Source organism: Danio aesculapii, chromosome 10 (assembly GCF_903798145.1).
Source record: "Danio aesculapii chromosome 10, fDanAes4.1, whole genome shotgun sequence".
In the NCBI taxonomy this organism is placed as follows: domain Eukaryota; kingdom Metazoa; phylum Chordata; class Actinopteri; order Cypriniformes; family Danionidae; genus Danio; species Danio aesculapii.
The window spans coordinates 21,984,842-22,011,124 of NC_079444.1; the positions used below are offsets into that span (position 1 = coordinate 21,984,842).

The 26,283-nt window shown below is 34.9% G+C and overlaps 2 protein-coding genes across 2 annotated transcripts; both read left to right on the forward strand.

Moving 5' to 3' along the window:
• Positions 1-3,422: 3,422 nt before the first annotated feature.
• cbln17 (cerebellin 17) lies at positions 3,423-6,839 on the forward strand. Its single transcript, XM_056466415.1, has 5 exons — positions 3,423-3,609; positions 3,779-3,820; positions 5,800-5,859; positions 6,341-6,472; positions 6,556-6,839. Exons 1-5 carry the CDS (start codon positions 3,423-3,425, stop codon positions 6,837-6,839), a joined length of 705 nt encoding a protein of 234 aa, XP_056322390.1.
• Positions 6,840-9,249: 2,410 nt separating this feature from the next.
• LOC130235718 (uncharacterized) lies at positions 9,250-23,597 on the forward strand. The gene is made up of 4 exons (XM_056466141.1): positions 9,250-9,642; positions 16,124-18,922; positions 19,204-19,278; positions 22,411-23,597. The coding sequence occupies exons 2-4, from the start codon at positions 16,188-16,190 to the stop codon at positions 23,105-23,107; spliced, it is 3,507 nt and encodes a 1,168-aa protein (XP_056322116.1). The 5' UTR covers positions 9,250-9,642; positions 16,124-16,187; the 3' UTR covers positions 23,108-23,597.
• Positions 23,598-26,283: the final 2,686 nt, after the last annotated feature.

Below are 26,283 nucleotides of genomic sequence, written 5' to 3' on the forward strand. Positions count from 1 at the left end.
TTTGAGGAAAACATCCAAACATATTTATTTGTGAATAATCAGAGACTTATTTCAAAAGCGCAATTGTTTTTTATTTTTTCCCTCAAAGGCCTGTTTGGGCTGGTAATAACCTCTTTCCTCTTGCTCCATAGTTTGTCTGGATGATGCAAGTAATTTTTATTTAGGGTTTAAGCAGAAATAATCTGCAGAAAGTGTTTTATTTAAAAGGTAAACAAACACAAAAGCAGTCTTTTCAGTTACACTACAACAAAAAAGAGCTCTTGGCTTATAAGAGCAGGCTTCTGCACATTAATGTGTAATTGGCTGATAAAAGGGGCACATAATGAAGACGTATAAAGAGTTTTGGAGTATTTTGCTGCAGCCCAGTCCTGGCAACCCTTGCTGCATTTTAAAGAGCTGTGCTGGAGTCTCAAGGGCATCAGGCAGAGAAGTGCACTTGACTGCAGCATTAAGATGACACTGACACAGCATTAGGCCACTTCTACCAACAATAGACAAACAGCTATTCCAGTTTTCAGAAAAATGACCTGCAGTCACAAGTTTGCTACATATTTATGTGACCTTTATCTATCTATCTATCTATCTATCTATCTATCTATCTATCTATCTATCTATCTATCTATCTATCTATCTATCTATCTATCTATCTATCTATCTATCTATCTATCTATCTATCTATCTATCTATCTATCTATCTATCTATCTATCTATCTATCTATCTATCTATCTATCTATCTATCTATCAACATACATGGACATCGTATTGTTTTACAATGAGCTAACAATATTTTCTCTTCGGCCTTTCATTCACTACACTGTCAGAAATAAAGGTACAGGGGCTGTCAATGGGGGCAGTACCTTTTCAAATAGTACATATTTGTACCTGAAGGGTCCATAACGGTACCGAAAGGTACTTTTTAGGTACATTTGGGTACTAATATGCACCTTTGAGGTAACGCTGTGGACTCTTTGGGTACAAGTATATATCTTTTGAAAAGCTACAGCCATAGTGACAGCCCTGTACCTTTATTTCTGAGAGTGTAGTGTGATCTTTGAATTCAGAAAAAAATGTCCATATGTACTTTAGTTTAGGTTTTAAATATTTAAATTGTTAACAGAAACTTCTGTTATACACATATAGTTCTATCTAGTCATAAACAGTACATTATTAGTATATATCTATTTATCTATCTATCTATCTATCTATCTATCTATCTATCTATCTATCTATCTATCTATCTATCTATCTATCTATCTATCTATCTATCTATCTATCTATCTATCTATCTGTCTGTCTGTCTGTCTGTCTGTCTGTCTGTCTGTCTGTCTGTCTGTCTGTCTGTCTGTTATGCTAAATGTAACTGTTTTACAGTTTTTTTTCAATTGCCTTGCCTTAATTGTCAAATGAAATGTTATTTTTTTAGAAACAATAAGTTCAGAACTCAGTACAATTAACTTCTTGTTCACATCATATTCCAATTTCTACATGTGTGCAAAAAGTACAATTGTATGCAGTTTGCACAGCTAATTTTATATGGCTTGTTGAAAAATGCAGTAGGCCCAATACATTTCCTCCATGGTTCAAAAGTTACTCTGTCAGTAATTTGGCCAAAATCACTAAAATATAAAGTATTTTGTTAGCCACACAATAGTCAGCCACACAAATTAAGATTATATAAGTCAAAAACTGATCTTTATTGAGAAGAGTCAATATAAAAAAAGCAGATAAACATTTGTATTTATGCAGTACATTTATTTTTGTATGAATGTATTAAATGAAAAGTTTTTTTTTACTCTTTCACGAGTCACACAATCTACATATACACCATGAAATGTATATTTCATTGAAATATTATGTAAATTGAATTTACGAATGTAAAATGTTAAAAACAGTAGATTGCTAGCAACCACAGCTGTATTTGTTTGTAAAACCAAGATGAAAACAGCAAAATATTGTAAAACCTTTAGATTACTTTAGATTAGATTCAACTTTATTGTCATTAAACATGTACAAGTACAAGGCAACGAAATGCAGTTTAGGTCTAACCAGCAGTGCAATAGCAGCAAGTGCAGGATACAGGTATAGGAATGCAGGAAATCTGTATTTTCTTTTATTTAAAGGTAATTCTGTGCTAATGCAGTGAAAACTGTTTGATAATTACAATCACACACGAACACAATAAAGCCTTTAATGAATAGGAATAAATAAATATGAACAAGAAAGAATTTAGCACATTGTAATTTAAACTATTTAGGTTTTTTTGTATCTAGTTACATAAATTAATTGAGTTCTGCTTACTAATTTGTTTTTACAGCAATATTTAGACAATAAAAATGTTTTAGGTATTGGTTTTTGTCTTTACTTAAATGTGCTTGATAATAAAACTTGATAATTTTAAGGCAATCAGTTTCCTAATACTTTACTTGTAATGTAAACACTAATAAAAAGTTAACACAACTAATTATTTTGAGCCAACAGTACTGAAGTTTGCTTCATTAAGAAGTTGTAAATATGAACTGTTTTAAGTTATGCTCACTTAAAATTAATACATTACTAAGAATTTTTAAAGCAATCGGTTTCCTTAATTTTTTAAGTAAGGTCAACTTATTACATTTTAAAGTGTCTGCTCTCAAACTTGATTGGTTAAATGGTTGATTCTAATTATATTGCACTGTATGTGAACAAGAAGCTATTTGTTCAGAGATCTGAACTTTTTGTTTCGAGAGAAAAATCAAGAATTGGGCCAAAGCAGTTGAAGAAAACTCTCAGAGTGACAGTCCTGCTCTCATTTGTAGTGAAATGACGACATCTAGTGTTCATAAACCAGACTATTTCTAATAACATGGTATATTTTATTTAATTTCATTTTAATTCTGTTATCACTTTGACTAATTACTAAATATATGCTTCCTATATTACACACTATAATTATGATTTACTTAAAATAATTACAGAGCCATTTATCTAAACAGAAACTCAAGACTACATGACCTTTCAGATGATTTTTGACTAATTATGACTAACTACAATGAGGATATTTATTATAATTTATTTTAAAATAATACCTAAGTCACTTTAAGTTTAGTATAGCTTCTATTTTTTACAGTACAAGCCAGTATCATTGTACAGGCCATCAAATATGACATGGAAAAAAATACGAACTTGAAACACAAACAAATATTCCAGATTTCTCTTCAGGTTTTTCTTAATTCTGTCCATTATTATTCTTATAATCTTTGTATTTTTACTTACAATACAGACAATTTAATCAACTGTTGAAACATAAACAGAACTTTACTCTTATGACTTCAACTTTCTGCAGTTTAATTGGCTGAAAAAAATCGGTCAATAATGAGAGTAATGATTAACTAACTGAAAGCCCGAAAGCTGTGTTATTTTCCTTGTTGCTCTGATTGTAAGGATGAAGGTCAGTGTTTCTCTTCTTCTGTTTTGCTATCTGTCACTGAGTGATGGAGAAAAGGAGCTGGAAGTTTTAGTGGCCAGTGAAAAAAATAACCAGCCCAACATCTGGACTGAGGTGAGAGAAGTCAGAGACATGATGGTGGAGCTCAGAGTCAAGCTGGACATGACGATGAAAGAGAATGCAAGTCAGTAATGCATTCTTATTCTGTCATCTTTACATAGACATACAGCTCTTAAATAATAATAACATTTTACAATAATGGAAATCATAATCAATTAACATTGTACAATACAATGCAACATTAAAAAAGTCACTCAGATAATCAAATTAATTATGTCATTATTGTTTCATAGAAATGGCAGAACAAATACTGGAGCTGAAGAAAGAGAATTCAGGTATTTACAATTGTATTTTGATACCAGCTACTGTACTGTTCAAAGTGGAACAGAGAAAAAGAAAATTGCACATGATTCACTGCATGCTTTACTTAATAATAGCAAATATTCCACAGATTAAGAATAATGTAAAGGCAATATTTCATGGGAAAAAATGTCATTTAGATAATTTATTTCTAGAAAATCACAATCAGTGATTCAAAACCATGCCAAAAATGTACAAATGACATTTGAATTTTACATATATAATCAATGTCTATGAATATTTTTACTCAAACTATAAATCTGAAATCTAGAGAAACTGATTTAATTTTTAAGTTATCTCATTTTTTTTCCAGAGCTGTACACAAATAAATAAATAATATTAGTTTAGATTAATTACTGTATAGTGGTTTTGAACCATACAATAGTAAAGTGTATTATAGACGATTTTGAGGGATGTAAACAAATACAATGGTCCCAACGTATTTCCTATTTTACATTTTAAATTTCTATAGCTTTTGAGACTCCAAAAAAACCACTTATTGATAAATAATGTTATGATAGCTGTTTTACCAGTAAGTTATGATTGAATTGCCTCTTGTTACAGTGATGAAATAGTTTGATAACAAGCAGGAAATGTTCATGGGCCAATGACATCACCACATTGAAATGAATTACAGTATTTTGTTAATGAATTCTACCCCACACTGTAGTATCATCGTGAACTGATAAACTGTAATAAACAACTTGGTATACTTTAGTTTTTGCTACAGTAAGCTGTGGTGTAGTGTAATAAACCTTATACTTGTACAAAACATAACACAATTTTAGGATTTTTGTTTAATATTACTGTAGTTTTGCATTGCCACATCAAGTATCATTACCATAACAGATACATTCAAGTACTTTCCTATAGGATATTTTTATAGTATTTACATTACTGTAGTATTTTTCATCCTGGCATCTATGATATATATATATATATATATATATATATATATATATATATATATATATATATATATATATATATATATATATATATATATTTTTTTTTTTTTTTTTTTTTTTTTTTTTTTGCCACTTTATTAGATACACCTGTCCAACTGCTTGTTAACGCAAATTTCTAATCAACCAATCACATGCCAGCAACTCAATACATTTAGGCATGTAGACATGGTCAAGACGATCTGCTGCTGTTCAAACAGAGCATCAGAATGGGAAAGATTTAAGTGACTTTGAACGTGGCATGGTTATTGGTGCCAGATGGGATAGTCTGAGTATTTCAGAAACTGCTGATCAACTAGGATTTCACGCACAACCATAGAATAGTCCGAAAAAGAGAAAATATCAAGTGAGCGGCAGTTCTGTGGGCGCAAAATGCCTTGTTGATGCCAGAGGTCTGAGGAGAATGACCAGACTGGTTTGAGCTGATATAAAGGCAACAGTAACTCAAATAAACACGTGTTACAACCAAGTTATGCAGAAGAGCATCTCTGAACACACAACACGTCCAACCTTGAGGCAGATGGGCTACAGCAGCAGAAGACCACACCGAGTGTGAGCTAAGAACAGGAAACTGAAGCTACAATTTGCACAGGTTCACAAAAATTGGACAATAGAAGATTGGAAAATGTTGCCTGGTCTGATGAGTCTCGATTTCTGCTGCGACATTCAAATGGTAGTTTCAGAATTTGGTGTCAACAACAAGAAAGCATAGATCCATCCTGCCTTGTATCAACGGTTCAGGCTGATTGTGGTGGTGTAATGGTGTGGAGGATATTATCTTGGCACACTTTGGGCCCATTGGTACCAATTGAGCATTGTGTCAATGCCTGAGTATTGTTGCTGACCATGTCCATCACTTTATGACCACAGTGCACTAGTATCACTGCAATACATATTGTGCACAAATACATGAATTTATTTGATATAATATATAACAAAATATTAACATATTCTTCAGAATGTTTAAAATGAATTAGATTTTTTTATAGACATGAAAGAGAAAATCAAGATCAGTGAAGCCCAGCTGGAAAAAACAAAGCAATTCAGGTAAACTTATGACAAAAAGGTCCCATTTAAACAATACCCAGTGAACACCTCAATGTCAAAACGACATCAAAAAAACTTCAAAGATGCAAATCGATGACATCAAATTTAGATCTAATATTGGTGTCAAGAAACACATCAAAAATCAATGACAGGACTGTCCTGTAATAAATGTTTGACATGTTTTTTGCCAATGTTATAAGTCAATTTGATGTTGTTTTGAAATCAAGGTAGTTTATATGCTTTATACAAATACAAAATACAATTTAAAATTAGATTTTGCTACTGAATTAAATAAATTAAACATCTTATATTATAATACTTTTTTGTCTCTATTTTAGTGGTCAAAAGGACATCAATGTGTGGATGTTAAATGGACGTCAATGTTTTGCATTTTTGACATGTTTTTTGACACCAAGGTGCTACTGGGTAATTTACAGTTTGCAATTATTCATGTAAAAAAGTATTTAAAATATTTTCTGCCAACAGAACGACCAAAAGTGGCCTTTTCAGCCGATTTGGGGATTAGTGATGATTTAGGACCTCAGTCTACTGAGCACACACTTGCATTCAGCAACGTCTTCACAAATATTGGTAATGACTACAACCCAGCAACAGGTATTTTGAGCGTTCATGGCCCAAATATTTGAAAAATATATAATTCTTTGTTATATTTGATCATATTGTTTTGTGGATGGCAGGTCTCTTTATTTCTGCAGTTAAAGGGCTTTACTACTTCAGCTTCACTGCATGTGGTGTTCAAATCAGACAGTCAATGGGTGCGAGTTTATTTAAGAATGGGCAGAATATTGTGTCAGTAGGTCAGTGGCGTAACTACGATCAGCACAGATATGCATCAAACGCAGCCGTCCTGCAGCTGGATGTGGGTGATGTGGTTTGTGTCAAGCTTCTACCACAATACACCACTTATGACAGTCCAGACAACCTCAGCACCTTCAGCGGATTCCTCATTTACCCGATGTAAGGATCAACTATTGGACTGTGGCCTATTAGAACATGCAGATGTTGTGGATTTTCATTCCCAACCCAATTGGACTTTTTTTTGTTCAATTTCAATTTTTTAAAATGTAATCAAAATTTACAAAATTGTTTGCTTCGAGGGAAGATCACACTTTTCTTTTGTTATACTTTACCATGAAGAGAAAAAAAAACATGATTTTTATCATGATTTTAAATACTGTAGTTTGCAGTAAAAATTTAAAAATCTTTGAAATTTCTGTGTATAATATTTTTATCCAAATGATAATAATAATAAATAAAAATACAACAACAACAACAACAACAACAACAACAACAATAATAATAATAATAATAATAATAATAATAATAATAATAATAATAATAATAATATAAAACTACTACAGTTATTAATAATAATTAAAAGCAGAAATTATTTTCTGGAATTAATAAAAAATAAAAAAATAAAAAAATAAATAATAATAATAACAACCATAAAAACAATAACAACATGATTATTATTATTATTATATGGGCAGTGTAGTGGCTCAGTGGTTAGCACTGTCATCTCACAGCAAGAAGAGCATTGGTTCAAGCGCCAGCTGAATCAGTTGGTGTTTCTGTGTGGAGTTTGCATGTTCTCCCTATGTTCACGTGGGTTTCCTCTGGGTGCTCTGGTTTCCCCCACAATCCAAAGACATAAGCTACAGGTAAATTGAATAAGATAAATTGGCCAAAGGGTATGTGTGTGAACGTGAGAGTGTGTGGATGTTTCCCAGTACTGAGTTATGGCTGGAAGGGCATCCGCTGCATAAAACATGTGCTGGATAAGTTGACGGTTCATTCCGCTTTGGTGGCCCCTGATAAATAGAGGGACTAAGCCAAAGGAAAATTAATGAATGAATGAATGACTATTATTATTACTATAATATTAATATTTTAATTAACAATAATCATTTTAAATGGAAACAAAATTATCAAATTCAATGAATGTAGGTATATAAATTATTACGTGCCTATTAAAATTCTATATTGAACCTTCTGAAACTATCTATAACGATTTTTTAATTATTTTTATTATTTTTATTATATTATTATTATTATTTTTATAGGTAAAATCCCTTGGATTATAGAGAATTACATTTGATTGTAAGGCCTGACAACTTTCTTAAGGCCTGACCACTTTCTCATCATTTTGTTGTTAAATGGTGACATCTAGTGTTGAGCTTTAGAATTATGAAGGTAGCGTGGGAAAAAACAACATTTTCACTGTAAAACAGTCCAAATAGAGTAAAAAAAATACCATTATGGATAAAAAAAAATCCATAATCAAAATTATGTCCACGAAGACGTAAAGATCCTTGTTCTCTCTTGATTTTGACTTTTACTTTTGAAATTACAACACATAACAACAAAGTAATATCAATTATTATTTTACCACAAATAACATAGTTTTTCTCTCCCAATGTGCAACTATTAAAAGAAATAAATGTAAATGAATAAAACACAACATTGTAACAGAGGTATTCCATATGTTATAGATAGATATTGTAGATAATATCCTTCATTTTCTTTTCGGCTTAGTCCCTTTATTAATCAGGGAATGAACCACCAAATTATACAGCATGTTTTACACAGCGGATGCCCCTCCAGTATAAATTGTAAAATATATTAGAATAGATTATATAAATAGACTTTAAAAGATTTAGGAATTTTTTATTATAATTTTTATCAATTTATTTATCTCATAGTACTGACTTTTTATTTATATATATTTAATTATTTTAAGCACATTCTATGATTCATTTAAATCTGATTTGTATATATATTTAAAATAAGTATTATTTTATTTAAATAATTATTTATACATTTTAATTGTCCTATAAAATTATACAATTTTGCAATCATTATTTTATAATTATTATAGTTATTGGCCATTTTCATGCTTTGCCAATAGGACAGCAGACATACAGGAAAGGTGTGGTAGAGTGAGAGGAGCAGTATCGGCAAAAGATTGCGAGCCAAAAATTGAACTCAGGTCACAGTTAATCTACATGTCTGTGCATTTACCCACAAGACTAAATGCACTGACATCATAGTATTATTATACATTTTTATTTAGTTAATGATACTGCGTTCGTTTTATACGATAGAGTTTTATCTGATCTTGTGGATCCCATTTTGAAAACCCCTGCTTTAAAAAAGTCAAACATCCTTTCTTAACTTCATCCTTCAATCTGTTTTTTCACAATGCTGGTAATTTTCACACAGCCCCTTGCATGTAGAACCTCTCTCTCTTTCTCTTTCTCTCTCTCTCTCTCTCTATCTCTCCCTCTCCATCTCTCTTTTCCACCCCACCCTACCTAATTCCAGCTGAATTTAGGATGCCTTTGACCCAGCAGTGGATCTGCATATCTGGACGAGGGTGAGACAGAGCAAGCGAGACAGCAAGAGTGACTCAGAGAGAGAGAGAGAGAAGAGAAAAGAGAGTGCGCAAGGCTGAGGACACAGATCAATGCATCTTTGTGCCTGCTGCCTCAGCAAGTGAAGGTGAGAGCAAATCAAAACAAATGAAAAGCAGACGCCTCTGGAGAGAAGCAAACAGCCTCCAATCAGCCTCTGAGGGAGGATGATTACTGTCTGCGGAGAGCCAGAGGAGTGAGTGACAGTCAACACAAGCTCATGTGCGGATTTCAGGCATCTTAAGAGTCTCCTCGCCGCACTGGACAACAAGACCTTTTGTGGATGCTGAAAACCTGCAGGAGAAAATACCTGCAACATGAGGTTTGAGTCTCAGGATGGAACCGAAGGTAGGCGTTTGTGTGTGTTTGTGTGTGTGTGTACAAAATAAAAGTCTAATGTTTTGTGGTTGTAACATTGATGTTGACTAAAATAGGTAAATCTTTGAAATAGAGCTGTGGCCTAGTGGTTGGCACTCATCTAAACAAGTTTGAATCCGGCTCGCAACTCATTCCTCTTTTCTTCCTTTTGTGTGTATCTGCTATAAATGGCTGATGTTTTGTGGTTGTAACATTGATTCTTATTAAAAAATGGTAAATCATTGAACCAGAGCTGTGGTGTAGTGGTTGGATCACATCTAAACATTGCAAGTTTAAATCCGGCTCGCAACTCGTTCCTTTTTTCTTTCTTCATAGAGTATGTATCTGCAATACATTTGCAATAAAAGTCTGAAGTTTTATGATTGAAACTAATTCAGATTTTTAAAAAAGGTAAGTCTTTGAGACGTGGCATAGTGGTTGGCACACATCTCAACAGTACAAGTTTGAATTTGGCTCGCAACTTACTCCTTTTTTTTTCTTTGTTTGTATCTGCAATACATGTGCAATAAAAGTGTAATGTTTTATTGTTGAAACATTCATTTTGATCAAAAACAGTTAATCTCTGAGCTAGAGATGTGGGCTGGTAGTTCGCACTCATCTAAACAGTACAACTTTGAATTTGGCTTGCAACTTACAGACGCAGAAATAAAAAAAAAAGAGTATCTGCAATACATCTGCAATACAAGTCTGATGTTTATTGTTGAAACACTAATTCTGATTATAAAATTGGTAATCGTTAAGCTAGACATGTGGCCTGGTAGTTGGCACTCATCTAAACAGTACAAGTTTGAATCCGGCTCGCAACTTACTCCTTTTTTATTTCTTCGATTGTATCTGCAATGCATCTGCAATAAAAGTTTGATGTTTTATGATTGAAACACTAATTGTGATAAAAATGGTTTAATCGCTGAGCTAGAGATGTAGGCTGGTAGTTGGCACTCATCTAAACAGTACAAGTTTGAATTTGGCTTGCAACTTACTCCTTTTTTATTTGTATCTGCAATACATCTGCAATAAAAGTCTGAAGTTTTATGGTTGAAACAATAATTCTGATTTTAAAATTGTTAATCGCTGAGCTAGAGATGTGGCCGGATCGTTGGCACTCATCTAAACAGTACAAGTTTGAATTTGGCTTGCAACTTTTTATTTATTTATATCTGCAATAAAAGTCTGAAGCTTTATGGTTGAAACTAATTCAGGTTAATCATTGAGATAGAGATGTGGCGTAGTGGTTGGCACTTATCTAAACAGTACAAGTTTGAATTTGGCTCGCAACTTACTCCTTTTTTATCTCAATACATCTGCAATAAAAGTCTCACGTTTTATGCTTGAAACACTATTTCTGATTTTAAAATTGTTATTCTCTGAGCTAGAGATGTGGGCTAGTTGTTGACACTCATCTAAATAGTGTAAGTTTGAATATGGCTCGCAACTCATTCCTTTCTTCCTTTTATGTGCAATAAAAGGCTGTATGATTGTTGATTCCTCATATAGATATCTGATATATGGCAATACATGCAATCACATATTAATCGCATGCATGTTTGCATATCACATACATTATAATGTATACCAAATATGTATATATGTATCATAATTTTATTAATAATATTGCAAAAATGACCATTTGATTACAAATACAAATATGGATTGGATTAGAATCTATTTATTGTTCCTAAGGGGTGACAACAATAGCCAACACAACAAAACATAAGCATAAAATCTGACACAAGATAGATACAAACATAAGAGTAAACAAAAGAAACGGCCTGCCAAAATATATTCAAGCCACAAGGACTATACAGTGTACATAAACTGAATAACAGTACATATATGGGACAAGTTTGTATTAGACCTGCAACTCATTCCTTTTGTGTTTATTTGCAATAAAAGGCTGTATGACTGTTGTGATGTCTTGAAGGAGAGACTGCGAGTCTGGTGCTTCAAGACTACAATCATTCCTAGACTGACTTTAGGCTGTTGTCATGTGTGATGCCACAGCCTGGTGCCACCCAGAGGGGTCAGATTGACATCCACAACAGAACATGAAGAAAGAGAGATGCTAGGGGGAATGAACAACAAGACGATCTGAAATGTTTGCACATTCAAGGCTGGGGGCTGAGGGAATGTGTGTGTGTTCGCTGGAAATGTGATGGCGAAACAGTAAGTGAGGACGGAAAGTGAAAAGGTTTGGCTCACAGTTACAGTAAAGTTGCTGTGTTTATCGTGACACTACCATCAGACATTTTCTTGATACTTTCTATTTACTCATTTCATGATGGAGTATTTTGCATTGCTAACACTATTTTATTTTATTTATATATTGGGATAGATAGATAGATAGATAGATAGATAGATAGATAGATAGATAGATAGATAGATAGATAGATAGATAGATAGATAGATAGATAGATAGATAGATAGATAGATAGATAGATAGATAGATAGATAGATAGATAGATAGATAGATAGATAGATAGATAGATAGATAGATAGATAGATAGAGTGCATCTAGAAAGTATTCATAGCGCTTCACCTTTTCCACATTTTTTGAACATGAGGCCACAAGCTTGGCACACCTGTCTTTGGGAATTTTTGCCCATTTCTCTTTGCAGTACCTCTCAAGCTCTATCAGGTTGGATGGGAAGCGACGGTGTACAGCCATTTTCAGATCTCTCCAGAGATGTTCAATAGGATTTAGGTCTGGGCTCTGGCTGGGCCACTCAAGGACATTCACCGAGTTGTAATGAAGCCACTCCATTGATATTTTGGCGGTGTGCTTTGGGTCATTGTCTTGCTGGAAGATGAACTGTTGCCCTAGTCAAGGTCAAGAGCACTCTGAAGCAGGTTTTCATTCAGGATGTCTCTGTACATTGCTACATTAATCTTACCCTCTATCCTGACTAGTCTTCCAGTTCCTGCTGCTGCAAAAAAACATGCCCACAGCATGATGCTGCCACCACCATGCTTCACTGTAGGGATGGTATTAGCCTGGGAAGTGTTGGATTTCCCAGCCTTGTGCGTCGAGAAAATCCTGTCTCAGAGGTCTACAGACAATTCCTTTGTCTTCATGCTTGGTTTGTGCTTTGACATGCACTATCAACCCTGGGACATTATATAGACAGGTGTATGCTTTTTCAAATCATGTCCAGTCAACTGAAATTTACCACAGGTAAACTCCAATGAAGCTGCTGAAACATCTCAAGAATGATCAGTGGAAACAGAATGTACCTGAGCTCAATTTAGAGCTTCACTGAAAACGCTGTGAATACTTATGTACATGTGATTTTTCAGGTTTGTTATTTTTAATAAATTTGCCACAATTTCAAAAAATCTTTTCTTTCACATTGTCATTATGGGGTATTGTGTGTAGAATTTTAGGGAAATAAATTAATTTAATCCATTTTGGAATAAAGCTGTAACATAAAAAAAACAATGCGGAAAAAGTGAAGCGCTATGAATACTTTCTTGATGCACTTTAGTGAGATCTGAACTTATTGTTTCTAAAAAAATAACATTTCATTTGACAATTAAGGCAAAGCAATTGAAAAAAAAACTGTAAAACAGTTACATTTAGCATAACAGACAGACAGACAGACAGACAGACAGATAGATAGACAGATAGATAGATAGATAGATAGATAGATAGATAGATAGATAGATAGATAGATAGATAGATAGATAGATAGATAGATAGATAGATAGATAGATAGATAGATAGATAGATAGATAGATAGATAGATAGATAGATAGATAGATAGATAGATAGATAGATAGATAGATAGATAGATAGATAGATTTTTGTATTCACCATATACCGTATATATGATGAGTTCAGTTTGTTCTTTCAGTTTGAGGACATTCGGTCTTTTATAATGTAGACACAACGTTGCACACACACACATTTCTGAAACACCCACTTATTAAAGTGGTTCATTAGAAAATTTACTGTCAGTCGCTGATTAACACCCTCTTTGTCAGGCGAATTATCGAGGTGCCCAAGGTGGGTTGAATGAGAGAAAGGGCAGCCGAGCCTGGCTGGCAGGAGACCAGGTGGAGAAAGAGAGAGAAAGAGAGAGAGAGAGAGTCAGGTCAGAGCAGAACAAAACGTTTGTCAGTCTGTGAAATATTTAATTAGTCACACATACCCACCCACACACACATACACACTCATGTTGACACTATTTAACTCTGAGCAAACATACCAGAGTTTCTTTATTTCTCTAGAAACTGTACATATTCATTTTTGAATAGATAGATCAGAGGTAATGGAATCTGAATGTTACAGCACACTTGTACTCACTCTCTCTCTCTCTCTCTCTCTCTCTCTCTCTCTCTCTTTCTCTCTCTCTCTCTTTTTCTCTCTCTCTCTCTCTCTCTGTTTGATATCACTCTGTTCTTTTGATTTCACTCTATTCTCTCTCATCTCTCTGCTTACTCTTTCCAAATTGGATTCATCTGGTTTAGGCAGAAAGGTCTTTTGTACATTCTATTATCAGGTGCTCTGAAACAGCACTGTTGTTACTGAAGCATTGCATGATTTTTTTTTCATTTCCTCCACACGTCTCGTAATGGATTGCACCCCAATTTCAAGTTTTCATTCAATATCTCGATATAATGTATTCATTTCAAAAGTAACTGCAGGCGGTAGCAGATGGTTGACACTTGCAGTTTTTGTATGTGGGTCATAGTCAGAAACCATTGCCATTTGTGCCACATGAATGTGTGTCCCCATGACTGACTAATGATATCATTTACAGAATACTGAATTTGGTCTGATAAGTTTGCCTCTGATGAGTTTGAAATGCTTTACACAAAATAAACTCATACCATGCTCAGCATTTATAAGTACACCCCTCATAATTCGACCTTTTAAACTCATATTTTTAATAGGAAGCCATACAATATTATATTTGTGCATGTACATTAGATTAGTCATTACTGAAGCCAAATCTGCATTTTATAAAACAAAATTACTTACGATAACGGTCCAAAAATCAGTACACCCAAATTTATAGACTATTTTAATGTGGTGATGTCATTGGCCCATGAACATTTCCTGCTTTTTGTCAAACTACTTCATAACTGCAACAAGAGGCAATTTAATCATACCTTCATGTTTAAACAGCTATCATTACATTATTCATCAATTTGTAGAGATTTTTGCATTCTCTGAAGCTATGGAAATTAAAAATGTAAAACATGAAATACGTAAGGACCATTGTTATTGTTTACATTCGTCAAAATGGTCTGTATGTTACAGAAAAATATTAAATACAAATTTTAAAAAAGAGGAAAAATTAAAAGAAGCAAAACAATTAAAAAATTTTGTTGAAATTTATGTAAATGTAATTGTATTATCTTTCAATTTCTAAATATGTTTGGTGACTAAAATATTATTTTAATAAATATATCTGTTTAATAAATCTGTTTTGTTTAAATGCACTAAAATACATTGAATAATGGATACAAATATTCATTTTTGAAATGGGGTACTCCATTATGCTGAGCACTGTACACATAAATAGATAGTATTTGACTAATGAACTATATTCTTGATGTCACCATTTTTTTCTGTAAATTAATTTATGTAGAGTTTGTCTATTTCTCAAATTTACCTATTTTCTAATAGATATTTTTCCTTAGATTACTATTTATTTGTCAAACACTAATCCATTTAGTGTATGATATTCAAAAATAAGTTTAATACAAAAATAATTTTTAAAGCATTTTTTTAAATATATACAGATTAAGTCAGAATTATTTCTGTTTCTATTTCTATTAAATTATTATTTAAAACCATTTTAGGGACAAAATTATTAGCCCCTTTAAGCTATATATTTTTTCGATAGTCTACAGAACAAACCATCATTATACAATACCTTGCCTAATTACCCTAACTAGCCTAGTTAACCTAATTAACCTAGTTAAGGCTTCAAATGCCACTTTAAGCTGTATAGAAGTGTCTTGAAAATATTTAATAAAATATTATTAACTGTCATCATGGCAAAGATAAAATAAATCAGTTATTAGAAATGAGTTATTAAAACTATTATGTTAAGAAATCGGTTGAAAAAATCAAATCACTCTGTTAAACAGAAATTGGGGAAAAAAATAAACAGGGGGCTAATAATTCTGACTTCAACTATACATATTAATAAGTATTATCATATTTTTATATTCAGCCCATATAAAACTAGCCTGACACAAACAAGTTTTGAAGAGGATTGTAATTGACGTTATCAAAACATTTCTAAAAATTAGGTTTTATTAGTTTTCTAAGTTACATTTTTAGACATCAATAAAACAAGTACCATTTTAAAGCAAATGACACAGGTTTCTAAGCATGACTCACATCTGGTTATTCGCACATTCATTACTATTCACCTTTTGTCTGCCTTTTCCAGTCTATTTACTTTCAAAAGTTCTCCTCATTCTCCTTCCACCTCAGGTGTACCATAGTGGTCAAGTGCATTGATTTCCACTCAAGTCTGCCTGGACCAGTTATACCTGAAATGGGTAGACGGGCAGCTGATCACACCACTCCGGTGCCAGTTCTTGGAGAGCCTGCGCTTGTGGGAACACGTGTCTGGAGGACCATAGCAAATGGGACTAGTAGTATGGCGGCCCTGACGCTGGCTCATCATTGTAATGTCGGTGTGCAGACATCACCGGCAATCAGAAACAACCAACTACAACTGGAGGGAAAACATACAGGCACTTCTCGTAATCAATCAGAAAACAAAGTGATCATGCAACCTAATGGCCACATCCCAAACGAGGCGAAAGAAAAAACAAGAAGTATCATTATTAAACGACGAAGTCTGGAAACTAAAATGAAAAAGGGAGTGACATTTGAGGGACTGGAGAGGGATGTTTGCAAAAGCATGAAGGAAGAAGTGCAGTGCAACAACCGTCCAATAAGATCCAGTCCTCAGATAAGAGGTGTGGCCAACAGCAAGATAAAACCAAGAAGGAATTGTCACTTCACTAATGGGAGTGTGGTAGACTCTGAGGTAATAGGTGGGATCAGCAGTGACATTAGCGAAGCTGAGGAATCTAACAAAGGAAAGAAAAATATATGTTCACCTTCTCACAGACCTCCTGTGACCATCTGCAGCACTTGTGGAGGCAGGCAAAATCCAACACCTCCTGGAATATACAGCCAAAACAAAATGATTACGCCGCCAACTACTACAAGTACTCTGGGACTCCAGTTGAGACGTTCATCTCCTCTGTACCCTGGGAAGGACGTGCAAGAATACACGCAGATGGAAAGGCACACCGACCGCAATGTTACACAGTCAGACCAGCACCCCATGAGTCCTAACCTTCATTCTTATCTCAACATGAATATAAACAAGGAATGGCCATTATCTCTGCTGCCTGCTCAGCAGAGTGAGGTATCAAACCTCACTAATCATCACGCAGTCAAGAGGGAATCTAGTGCTGACACAAACATTAATCATACCAGTCGCTCATCGGCTCTAAATACGCACACGCTCACTCTAACCGTAAAAGAGGAGAGAGCTTCAACAAAGGTCGTAAACACACTTTTGAATGCACAAAAACCCCACAACTCTTGTCCCTGTAGGCCTCCTGTGTCTGTTAACCCTTCTCAAACAGACAAAAACAGCCCAACAGAGAAGCAAGCTGCCACACCGATAACAAGTACCAGAATAACACATGCAAACACCCACGTTAGATCAATTCAGCAGACAAACACTGATGAGAAACGGCCAAATCTAGGAAATCAAGTCACAGGCACACACTCAGACTCTCCCCAGCCTGACAATAGAACATCAAACATCAAACCTTTACAAACTACTAGTTCGTTCTCCCAAACTAGCACACCACAGAAGTCCAAACCCCAAATTGGCGATGCACTTTTGAAATACTCAAGGTTAAGCACACTCTCCAAATCCCCAAGCTGTTTTCATTTACATTCGAACGTCAAGCACCGAACTATAGTGCAGAGTTGTGTGAATGAAGGTGTCATATCCTCCGCTGCTTCAAACATTCACAGGCAGGTTCAGTTCCCTAATGGATTAGAGTCCAAGTCTGACACGCACACTAAACCGTCAATGTGCTCACACGCAAATTTTGGCATTAAACCTCAAAGCGAGACGCAAATCTGTGCTGACACAGAGTCAGAATACCCACCCTCTGATTCACGTTCTCATTTGGCACTGGTAACACACACACATAAACTTTCAGGGCCTCACGGTGAACCACGTCAAGCGCCGATGCACACAGACAATCTTTCGCCTGCTGATATGCACAAGCAAGTTTCCCACACATCCACGCAGCGAACAAACACCAGTGAAGCACCACTGCAGGGTATATCCACGCATAAAGACGCACTTTCACATCCTTATCGTGAGTCAAAAAGCCAAAACGACGCTTGCTTGCTTTTACATGACCCAAATATGTCAACCCACGACAAAGCAACACTTACGAAGCAAACAAACAACCATCAGAACCTCTCAAATGCATTTACCGCCACTCAGACTGAAGTGGTGGTGCATTCGAACACCAAAGAACATTCTCAAACTAGCCCTGGGCTCAAATCAGCCTCACGCGCATTGTGTGTTCATTCCAAAACGCCACGTAGACAGATAGAGCCAGCGGTTTTCAGGCACTCTGTCCTGAATCAGCTTAATAAAGACTCTCTTGAGTCCTCATTACTAACCATTGCTTCTGCTAGGGCTTTTCCTCAAACTAAAACAAACTGCAAGACGGATTTCAAATCTTGGAGTGACACAGAGTCGAAGAAACAGGCCGATATTATAGAAGCAGAACTGGAACATCAAATAATCAACGACTCACTCCAGCCTCCAAATAAACCTCCACCTCCTGTGACCCCTGCTTGTCGACCACCTAAACCTTCTTCTGCACCTCCTCAAGCGCCAGCTTTTAAATTCATAACGGGGGACAGTAAAAACTTGAACGTGGCCTCCAATCGAGACCCGATTGTACAGAACAATGGGAGTCTCAATAACTCAAAGACACAGATGGGATCTCTTTCGAAAGCAGTTGGCTCAGTCCCAAATGAGCCCTGTTCTCTAATGCACGACCACCCAGCTTCTGTGGCCCGGTTGCTGCCTGCGTCGCCTCACTGTGGCAGATCGAGGGACCCTAAGCATAAATTAGAGATGGTAGAGGAGAATCTGCAATCTAACAAAGAAAGAATCGCAACTCTTCTGAACATCATCCAGGACCTGGAGATGAGCCATGCACTCAGCAAAGGGTGAGAGACTGAGTTATTTCAACATTAGTAGATAATAGGCAAGTGTGACTGGCGAGCTGGATGTGTTTCAGGTAATTGTGAGAAATTTTTTAGAGCGGAGGTGCAGGAAAAGAAGGTTGTTGTGGTTTAATTTAATGTACATTTGATTTTAGCTCCAATTGGTGGTCAATAAGGGCTGTAAATGAGCACTAACTGCGTTTATGAATGTGAGTGCAAGGCAAAAGGCGTACTAAAAATGCTTTTAAAAATCTCTTTTCCATTTTTGATTTTTGCCTATGTAGTCGGAGGTGTTTTCGAACTGGCCAAGACCTCAGTGACTGTTCCACCTGTCAGAAAACCGCATGTGCTGTCTACAGGTGAGAGCACCCAGTGAGACTATCAACCATTTTAGGGTCATTTTACACAACAGTGTACTACAAATGGAAAAGTTTTTCATTTTGAAACACATTTGCATACAAACAGAATTGTCAAAACAATATCTATTCACACAGATTCATAAAAATGTAATGAAAATGCTGTATTATTGTGATGTCACTATGTAAAGAAACACTACTCACAGTGCTCAGCATAATTCAGTACACACCATTTTGAAAATAAATTTTTTTATCCAGTTCTCAGTGAATATAGGCAATGTATTTTGGTGCATTTAAACAAAACAGATTTATTTATTCAAATAATATTTTAGTCACTAAACATATTTAGAAATTGAAATATAATACAAGTAAATTCAAGCAAACTAAATTACAACCTACAAAAATTCAACTAATTTTATTTATTTATTTTTTCTCTCTTTTTTTGCTTCTCTTGATTTTTCCTATTTTTTAATATTTGTATTTAATATTTTTCTATAACATAAATTTGTGAGTACTAATTTTTGGACCATTATGGTAAGTTATTTTGTTAGGCTTCAGTACTGACTAATCTAATGTACATACACAAATATAATACTGTATAGCTTCCTACTAAAAATATGAATTTAAAAGATAGATTTGTGAGGGGTGTGCTTATATATGCTGAACACTGTACCTGCAAACCATTGATTTTTAGTTGTCCAAAACTCACAAATTATTCAACTCAAAATACAATGCAGATGGGCATGATGAGTTTTCACAATAACAGAATGGTTTTCGAAATCCTGCCCTATCAAAAAAAAATGTTTGTAATCCAAACATAGGAACAGTTGTACCAAATTATTTGTTGAAAATAGGGATGCACCGATATGGATTTTTTTGGCCGATATAAATAACCTTAAGAATTGGAGGTCCATAACCGATATATTCCGATAAATATAAATATTTCAAAATGTTATATTTTTATACAGTAATAATGTATTTTATTTTAAAGTCTGAACTGATCTTATGAACTGAATAGCCTATGATTTCACATATCAGCTTGCCAAAAATAAATGATTTCTTTTTCTTCGCATAGCAAATTAACATGCAACTTGACTGTTGCACAAAAATAACAGGTTAAATAACAAAATGGGATTTAATTAACAAACAAGCAAAATAAATATATTTTAAATAAAATGAAAATGAAAGAACTAAGAACTGAAACCAGCTCAAATGTTCTTGAATAAAACGTGTTGTAATGTTTTGAGAGGTGTTTTGACAGTTCAGAGCCACCATATGAGCAAAAAACTAAATACAGTGCAGCATAAATTAGCCCCATTTGTAGATTTAGATTCTTTTGAACACATGTAGGAGCTGCTTGTCAATCAGACAACGCTTCTATGTTCGTTCTTGTTGTCAATTGCGAGAAAAATCATTGATGAAAGGTTTATGATAAACATATGTGAGTTTGAAAGTTTAACTGCAGCCGCTGTGTGATGCATGTGCGCATGAAGCGGAGTCAGATTTTGATACAACACCTGAGCATTGAGCGCACATGACTTTATGACAATCACAGTGCATAATATAAAGACAGAATGAGGCGGACAGTAGAGAACACCTATGCTGGATTCACCACACGTCTCCCCTGGTGATCTTTGGGGTTCTGTAAAGGCTCTGACTGCTCACAATGTGTGTGTGTGTGTGCTGATAGTCATCATGTGCGCTCGTTATAATTATTATAAATATGCCGATCAAGCTGAACACAATCTTACATCAATAACACATGGCAAGCAATGCGTTGATAAGAACAGATCATCATATTAGATTACAAACAACCCAAGGAGTTGTTTAGCATGTGTGCATCGCTGCTATTATGTTTACACATGTAACATTTTTTCAGAGGCAATTTAATCAAAAATATGCAATGATATTCTATCAAACATATTTACAATGATAAGGAATATGGTTACTTACTGCGATATTAATGTACAGCAATGCCACACAATGTAAGCATGGACTTTGAAAAAACAAACAATGTGAGAAAAGCTCCATTATAGTGCAATGGACAAGTCTGAACAAATTGGACCCATGCATGCGTAAGGCAGGCAGTTCTGTACAATTACGTAATCTATCAGCTTAAAGATATCGGCCTAATTTTGATATCGATAATGATAACATTAAAAATAGCATTTATCGGCAGATAACGATATGGCCGCCAATATATCATGCATCCCTAGTTGAAAATAATTGTTATTTACTCACCCTCATGTCATTATAAACTCTGGGGCACAGCATGTTTTTAAATGTGTGTGTATGTGTGTACACGTAAATTTGTGTGCACGTATGCCTGTGTGTTTGTGTGTATGAGTTCGCACATGCTTTTTTGTCTATAAAAGTGAATGGGTTCTTTTTTTGTACCACAATATTCTACAACTGATCTTCTTATTCGTTCCTCAAAATAAATAAAAGTTAATGCATGTGTGGAACTTCACAGGGGTGAGTAAATGATGAAAGATTTGTTATTTTTGTGTGAACTATCCTTCATAAACTTTTTAACTTCTTTGTCTTGTAATTCAGTACATTCGTTTACATGGAAACATTTTCCATATTATTTTTCTACCACCCACACACTGAAATCAACAAATAAAGAAATAAATGCACATAAACTGATTGATTACATTATTTATATTGATATTTTTGTATTATTATTAATAACCCTTACAGAAAAACCACACAAGTTTCATGTTTGCAATTATGGTAAAATCATATTAAATAATTGGAACACATGAGAAACATGTAATTTTGGAGCATTTTCTTGTGATTGTGAGCATGTTTCCACACATTTGTTCTCATGTGATTACATAGATTGCACTTGAAAATAATTCACATATACATTCTAAATATTAGACTTGTGATTTACCAACTTATGAAGCTCATGAGGTTTTTCTCTATAGAAATGTACAAGTGGATGCATATTGTTCAAACCTTTGGGGTCGGTAAAATTTTTTAAATGTTTTTGAAAAAAAGACTATTTTTTATCAAGGCAACATTTATTTAATGAATAATTCAAGTGTATCCAATTTTTTTACATGAAAAAAGAACTATAAACATTAACCATGATCTCCATCCACTTCTTCCCTCTTTCTTAATCACCAGTGTGGAGTATGACTTCCGGCAACAGGAGAGAGGATTTAAAGAGCTCCTTCAGAGTCTGTGCCCACTGTCTCCAGAGAGGAGAGAAGGATATGAAGAATCTCTATCTTTACTCACCTCACTCATTCAGAATCACAAATTACACCAGCTAAATGCCAACATTATGACCCACAGTAAATCTGAAAATCAAAATCAGCCACAAATTATTTCTCAGATTCAGTGCCAGATTCAGGCTCAGTCACAAATTCAAAGTCATCCACAGCCACAAATTCCATCTCGGCCTCCAGCAAACTCACAGATTATGTCTCGGATTCAACCCCAGAATCAGATTATATCCCAGACTGAGATTATGTCTCGGATTCAACCTCAGATTCAGTCTAAGATTCAGCTTCAATCTCAGAATCAGATTATATCCCAGACTGAGAGTATGTCTCGGATTCAGTCTCAGAATCAGATTATACCCCAAAGTGAGATTTTGTCTCGGATTCAACCTCAGATTCAGTCTCATTCACAGATTCAGCTTCAGAATCAGATTATATCTCAGACTGAGATTATGCCCTCGCTTCAGATTATGTCTCAAATTCAACCTCAGATTCAGTCTCAAACTCAAAATCAATGCCTATTCAAGGCCAAAATCAAGAGGAAGAAATTATGCAGAAAGCTGTTTGGCTGGCTGCCACATAAAGTCCAAATGAAATGACTGCATCATGCCAAGTATCTGATTTTCATGCATGACTCTCAACCCTCCGGTATGCGGAGTCACAACTCTTTATGGTCTAAATGCAGTCTGAAGTCTGGCCTTTTTTCGTGGAATGGAGCAATATTATATGGCATTCTGTGAATGTGAACTTGCAAAGACAATTTGAATTATGAAGCTAGTTTTCCTTGGCAAATGCAATTGTATAAGATTTACTTTAACAATTAATTATGAATTACCTACAGTTACAAGAACATGATGCTTGCCTTGACTATTTATGAAGGGTTTTGCACTTAAAATGCTTTTTTATGACATTATGAGGACGTGGAACATCACTTGGACATCAACTGGACAGATATCATGTGTTGAGTCCAGAAGAGACTGACATAAGGAGCTACAATGTCTGAATTTTAGCTAAATAAACCAGATTCAAGGTTGCGCACTGAATATGGCTGTTTTTCCTTTTTTTCTTCCCTCACATGATAAAACAGTGTTAATTTAATGGTGTTTTAATGATGAATTGTTTTAATCAATAAATCTGGACTGAAATCATATATTCCAGCACTGTGAAACATAAGCATGAGTTTTGGATATTCACTTTATTTGCTAAAACTACAGGAAGCAAAAATATTTGGAACAATGTGCCCAGGGCAAAATTTTTGAGACCAAGAAACCAAGAAATTTGTGCCCCAGGGTACACAATAGCACCTTTCACACATACAGACCTTTCCGGAAAATACCGGCAATTTTCCATAAAGGGATCATGTGTGAATAGGCCCTTTTTGAAAATACCAGTAAATTCGTTCTGTCAATTTTCCAGAAAGAGGCGTTGTAACATTACTGGTAGAGTGCAGAGTGCTGCGCTGTGTGAATGCAGAAAGAAAATTGTCAGAAAGAGCACGTTCACATTTAGAGCGTGCTGACGTGAGAAGTCTCCTCCAGCCAATCAGACACATTCAGACGCATTCACATCTGTGCTGTTTATAAAAATAAAAGCCTTTGAATATTTCCCCAGTCACATATAGCTGCTAGATGTTAATTAAATAACCTTTCTATGTTCCTTTTTAATGCCAACTGTGTAAAAAATTATCGATAATATGCTTATGATAAACTTCTGTTTGTTTACCATCAAGCTCTGCTTCAGTTGCTTGACGCGTGTGCACGTGTAGAAGTGCTCTGGTGATTGCCAGTACACACACATATTATGTACTTTCGGACATGCGAAAGTGTTCCATCATATGTTTTCATCGAAGCTGTTCACAATACTTATCCATCCACAGAATTTGTAATGTAGTCAAACGTGTAAACATTTAGTGGTTCGGACTTCTGCCTTTGAATGTCTCTAGGACAAAGCAGCTGCATGAATGCTATGCTTTGAATAAAAGTGAAATCAACAATAGCCCGACCCCTTCTATGTTTACAAATACAAGCGCAGCCATTTAGAGGTCATTTCTGGTTAATGATGTCAGAATTTACCGGTATTTTGGAATGGATGTCTGAATGGTCTGAATGGAACAATTTTTTTTAACTTACCAGTAAAGTTTACCGGTATCACTGTGTAAAAGGAGCTAAAGGCTGCATTTTGTACATTGTAAAATGAATACTAAGGGATTTGAGAGGCTGAGCTGAATGGACTGGGGTTTGAGTCCAGTAAGGAACTATTCCAGTAACCAGCTAAAACGAAACAAAAGAAAAAGCAGTAGACAAAAAAGCCTTTTAAAATGAAAACAGCAGTGTGAAATCTTGTTAAAAGCATGCGACCGTGTTGACTATTCTCTTTTAGTTTGCTTTTTAAAACACTATCGGTTGGGTTTAGGGAAAGGGTGTGTGAGTCAGTCAATAGCAAGCTGATATATTATGCATAACAACAAGCTAACCAGCTGCTCCCACAGACCCGTACGAGAAGTTGAGATTGGCAAAAATGTACACAGCGGCCTCTGGTGGATTTACAAGAAATGGAATTTATAAAAACTACAAGCACACATAGCTTTGGGTATGTATTTCTTGGTTCTCAAACATGTAGTCCTGGGCACATATCTCCAGTGAGCCTGGGTTGAAAATATTATTGGATTGCTTCAATCTGACTTCACAAAAATGGCAATTGCAGTAAACTACATCACATTTAAAGGGATAGTTCACCCACAATTAAAATTTATTCACTATTAGATGGAAGACTTTAACCATTGACTCCCATAGTATTTTTTTTCCTATTATGGAAGTCAATGGTTATTTCTTTCAGCTTTCTTCAGTATTTCTTCTTTTGTGTTCAACCGTAACCCATAAAGCTCAATTAAGGGTGAGTAAATGATTTTTAGGTGAACTAACACTTAAGGCAAGTAAAGTAACATTGCTTTTGACAATGTTTTATTATAATGCAGTAATATACATGCAATTATAACACTGAATTATTTATATGAACATATTTTATATAATCTGTCTATTTATACATATTTTGACAATATCTAGTGTTTTTTTTCACAAATAGATTTGAAATTTTACTTTTTTATTGATTAACAACTGCTATGTTAAATTGTTAGCACAAAGTTTTACAATCTATTCTGTATGTACAGTATATCCAATAAACCTGATACACAATGAGGAGAGACAGGCGGTTGGTCTGACAGTAATCAGCTCTGCTTTGAGGCTTTCCCAGTGGGAAGTGAGTGCATGCTTCAAGTCTCCAAAGCCCTAAACAATCTGTGGTCTAACAGGCTTTCTTAAGAGTCAAACAATGACATGTAGGAAGAGCGTGACGAAGCATGAAGAACCCATGATGAATTAAAGAAAAGTTTGGCTGCCCGACACACTCATGGCTTTATATGCAGAAACACACACCAATCCAGTATTATATTCATGCCCTGCTAGCTTCCTTTGATTAATAAGCTGTTGCCAGGGGCTATGCACTATTTTGGACTACATTCTGCCTTAACGTAGTATCTAAAAAAATGAGGGAAAAAAAGTCTCTGCAGTGCATAATGTGAAAGGAGTCCCAAATGTCAGCATCTCTCTACAGCTCCTCTCTCCAAGCCAAAGAGCAAGTGGACCTCACAGCCAGCCCTCATCCCAGAGAGAGAGACCAAGTTCAATATACCTTTAGCCATTGTAATGAACTCCTACAGGCCAGTTGCTCTGCAACAAAACAAAGCAGAAAGGGCAGCATTACTAACCATATCTGGCAT

Excerpts from the sequence above, each read along its gene's own strand:
- cbln17 (XM_056466415.1), top strand. The coding sequence starts at position 3,423 with ATGAAGGTCAGTGTTTCTCTTCTTCTGTTTTGCTATCTGTCACTGAGT. Across the intron at positions 5,860-6,340 it reads AAAAACAAAGCAATTCAGGT|CAGAACGACCAAAAGTGGCC; the intron begins AAACTTATGACA and ends ATTTTCTGCCAA. Across the intron at positions 6,473-6,555 it reads TGACTACAACCCAGCAACAG|GTCTCTTTATTTCTGCAGTT; the intron begins GTATTTTGAGCG and ends TGTGGATGGCAG.
- LOC130235718 (XM_056466141.1), top strand. The coding sequence starts at position 16,188 with ATGGGTAGACGGGCAGCTGATCACACCACTCCGGTGCCAGTTCTTGGA. Across the intron at positions 18,923-19,203 it reads AGCCATGCACTCAGCAAAGG|TCGGAGGTGTTTTCGAACTG; the intron begins GTGAGAGACTGA and ends TTGCCTATGTAG. Across the intron at positions 19,279-22,410 it reads ACCGCATGTGCTGTCTACAG|TGTGGAGTATGACTTCCGGC; the intron begins GTGAGAGCACCC and ends CTTAATCACCAG.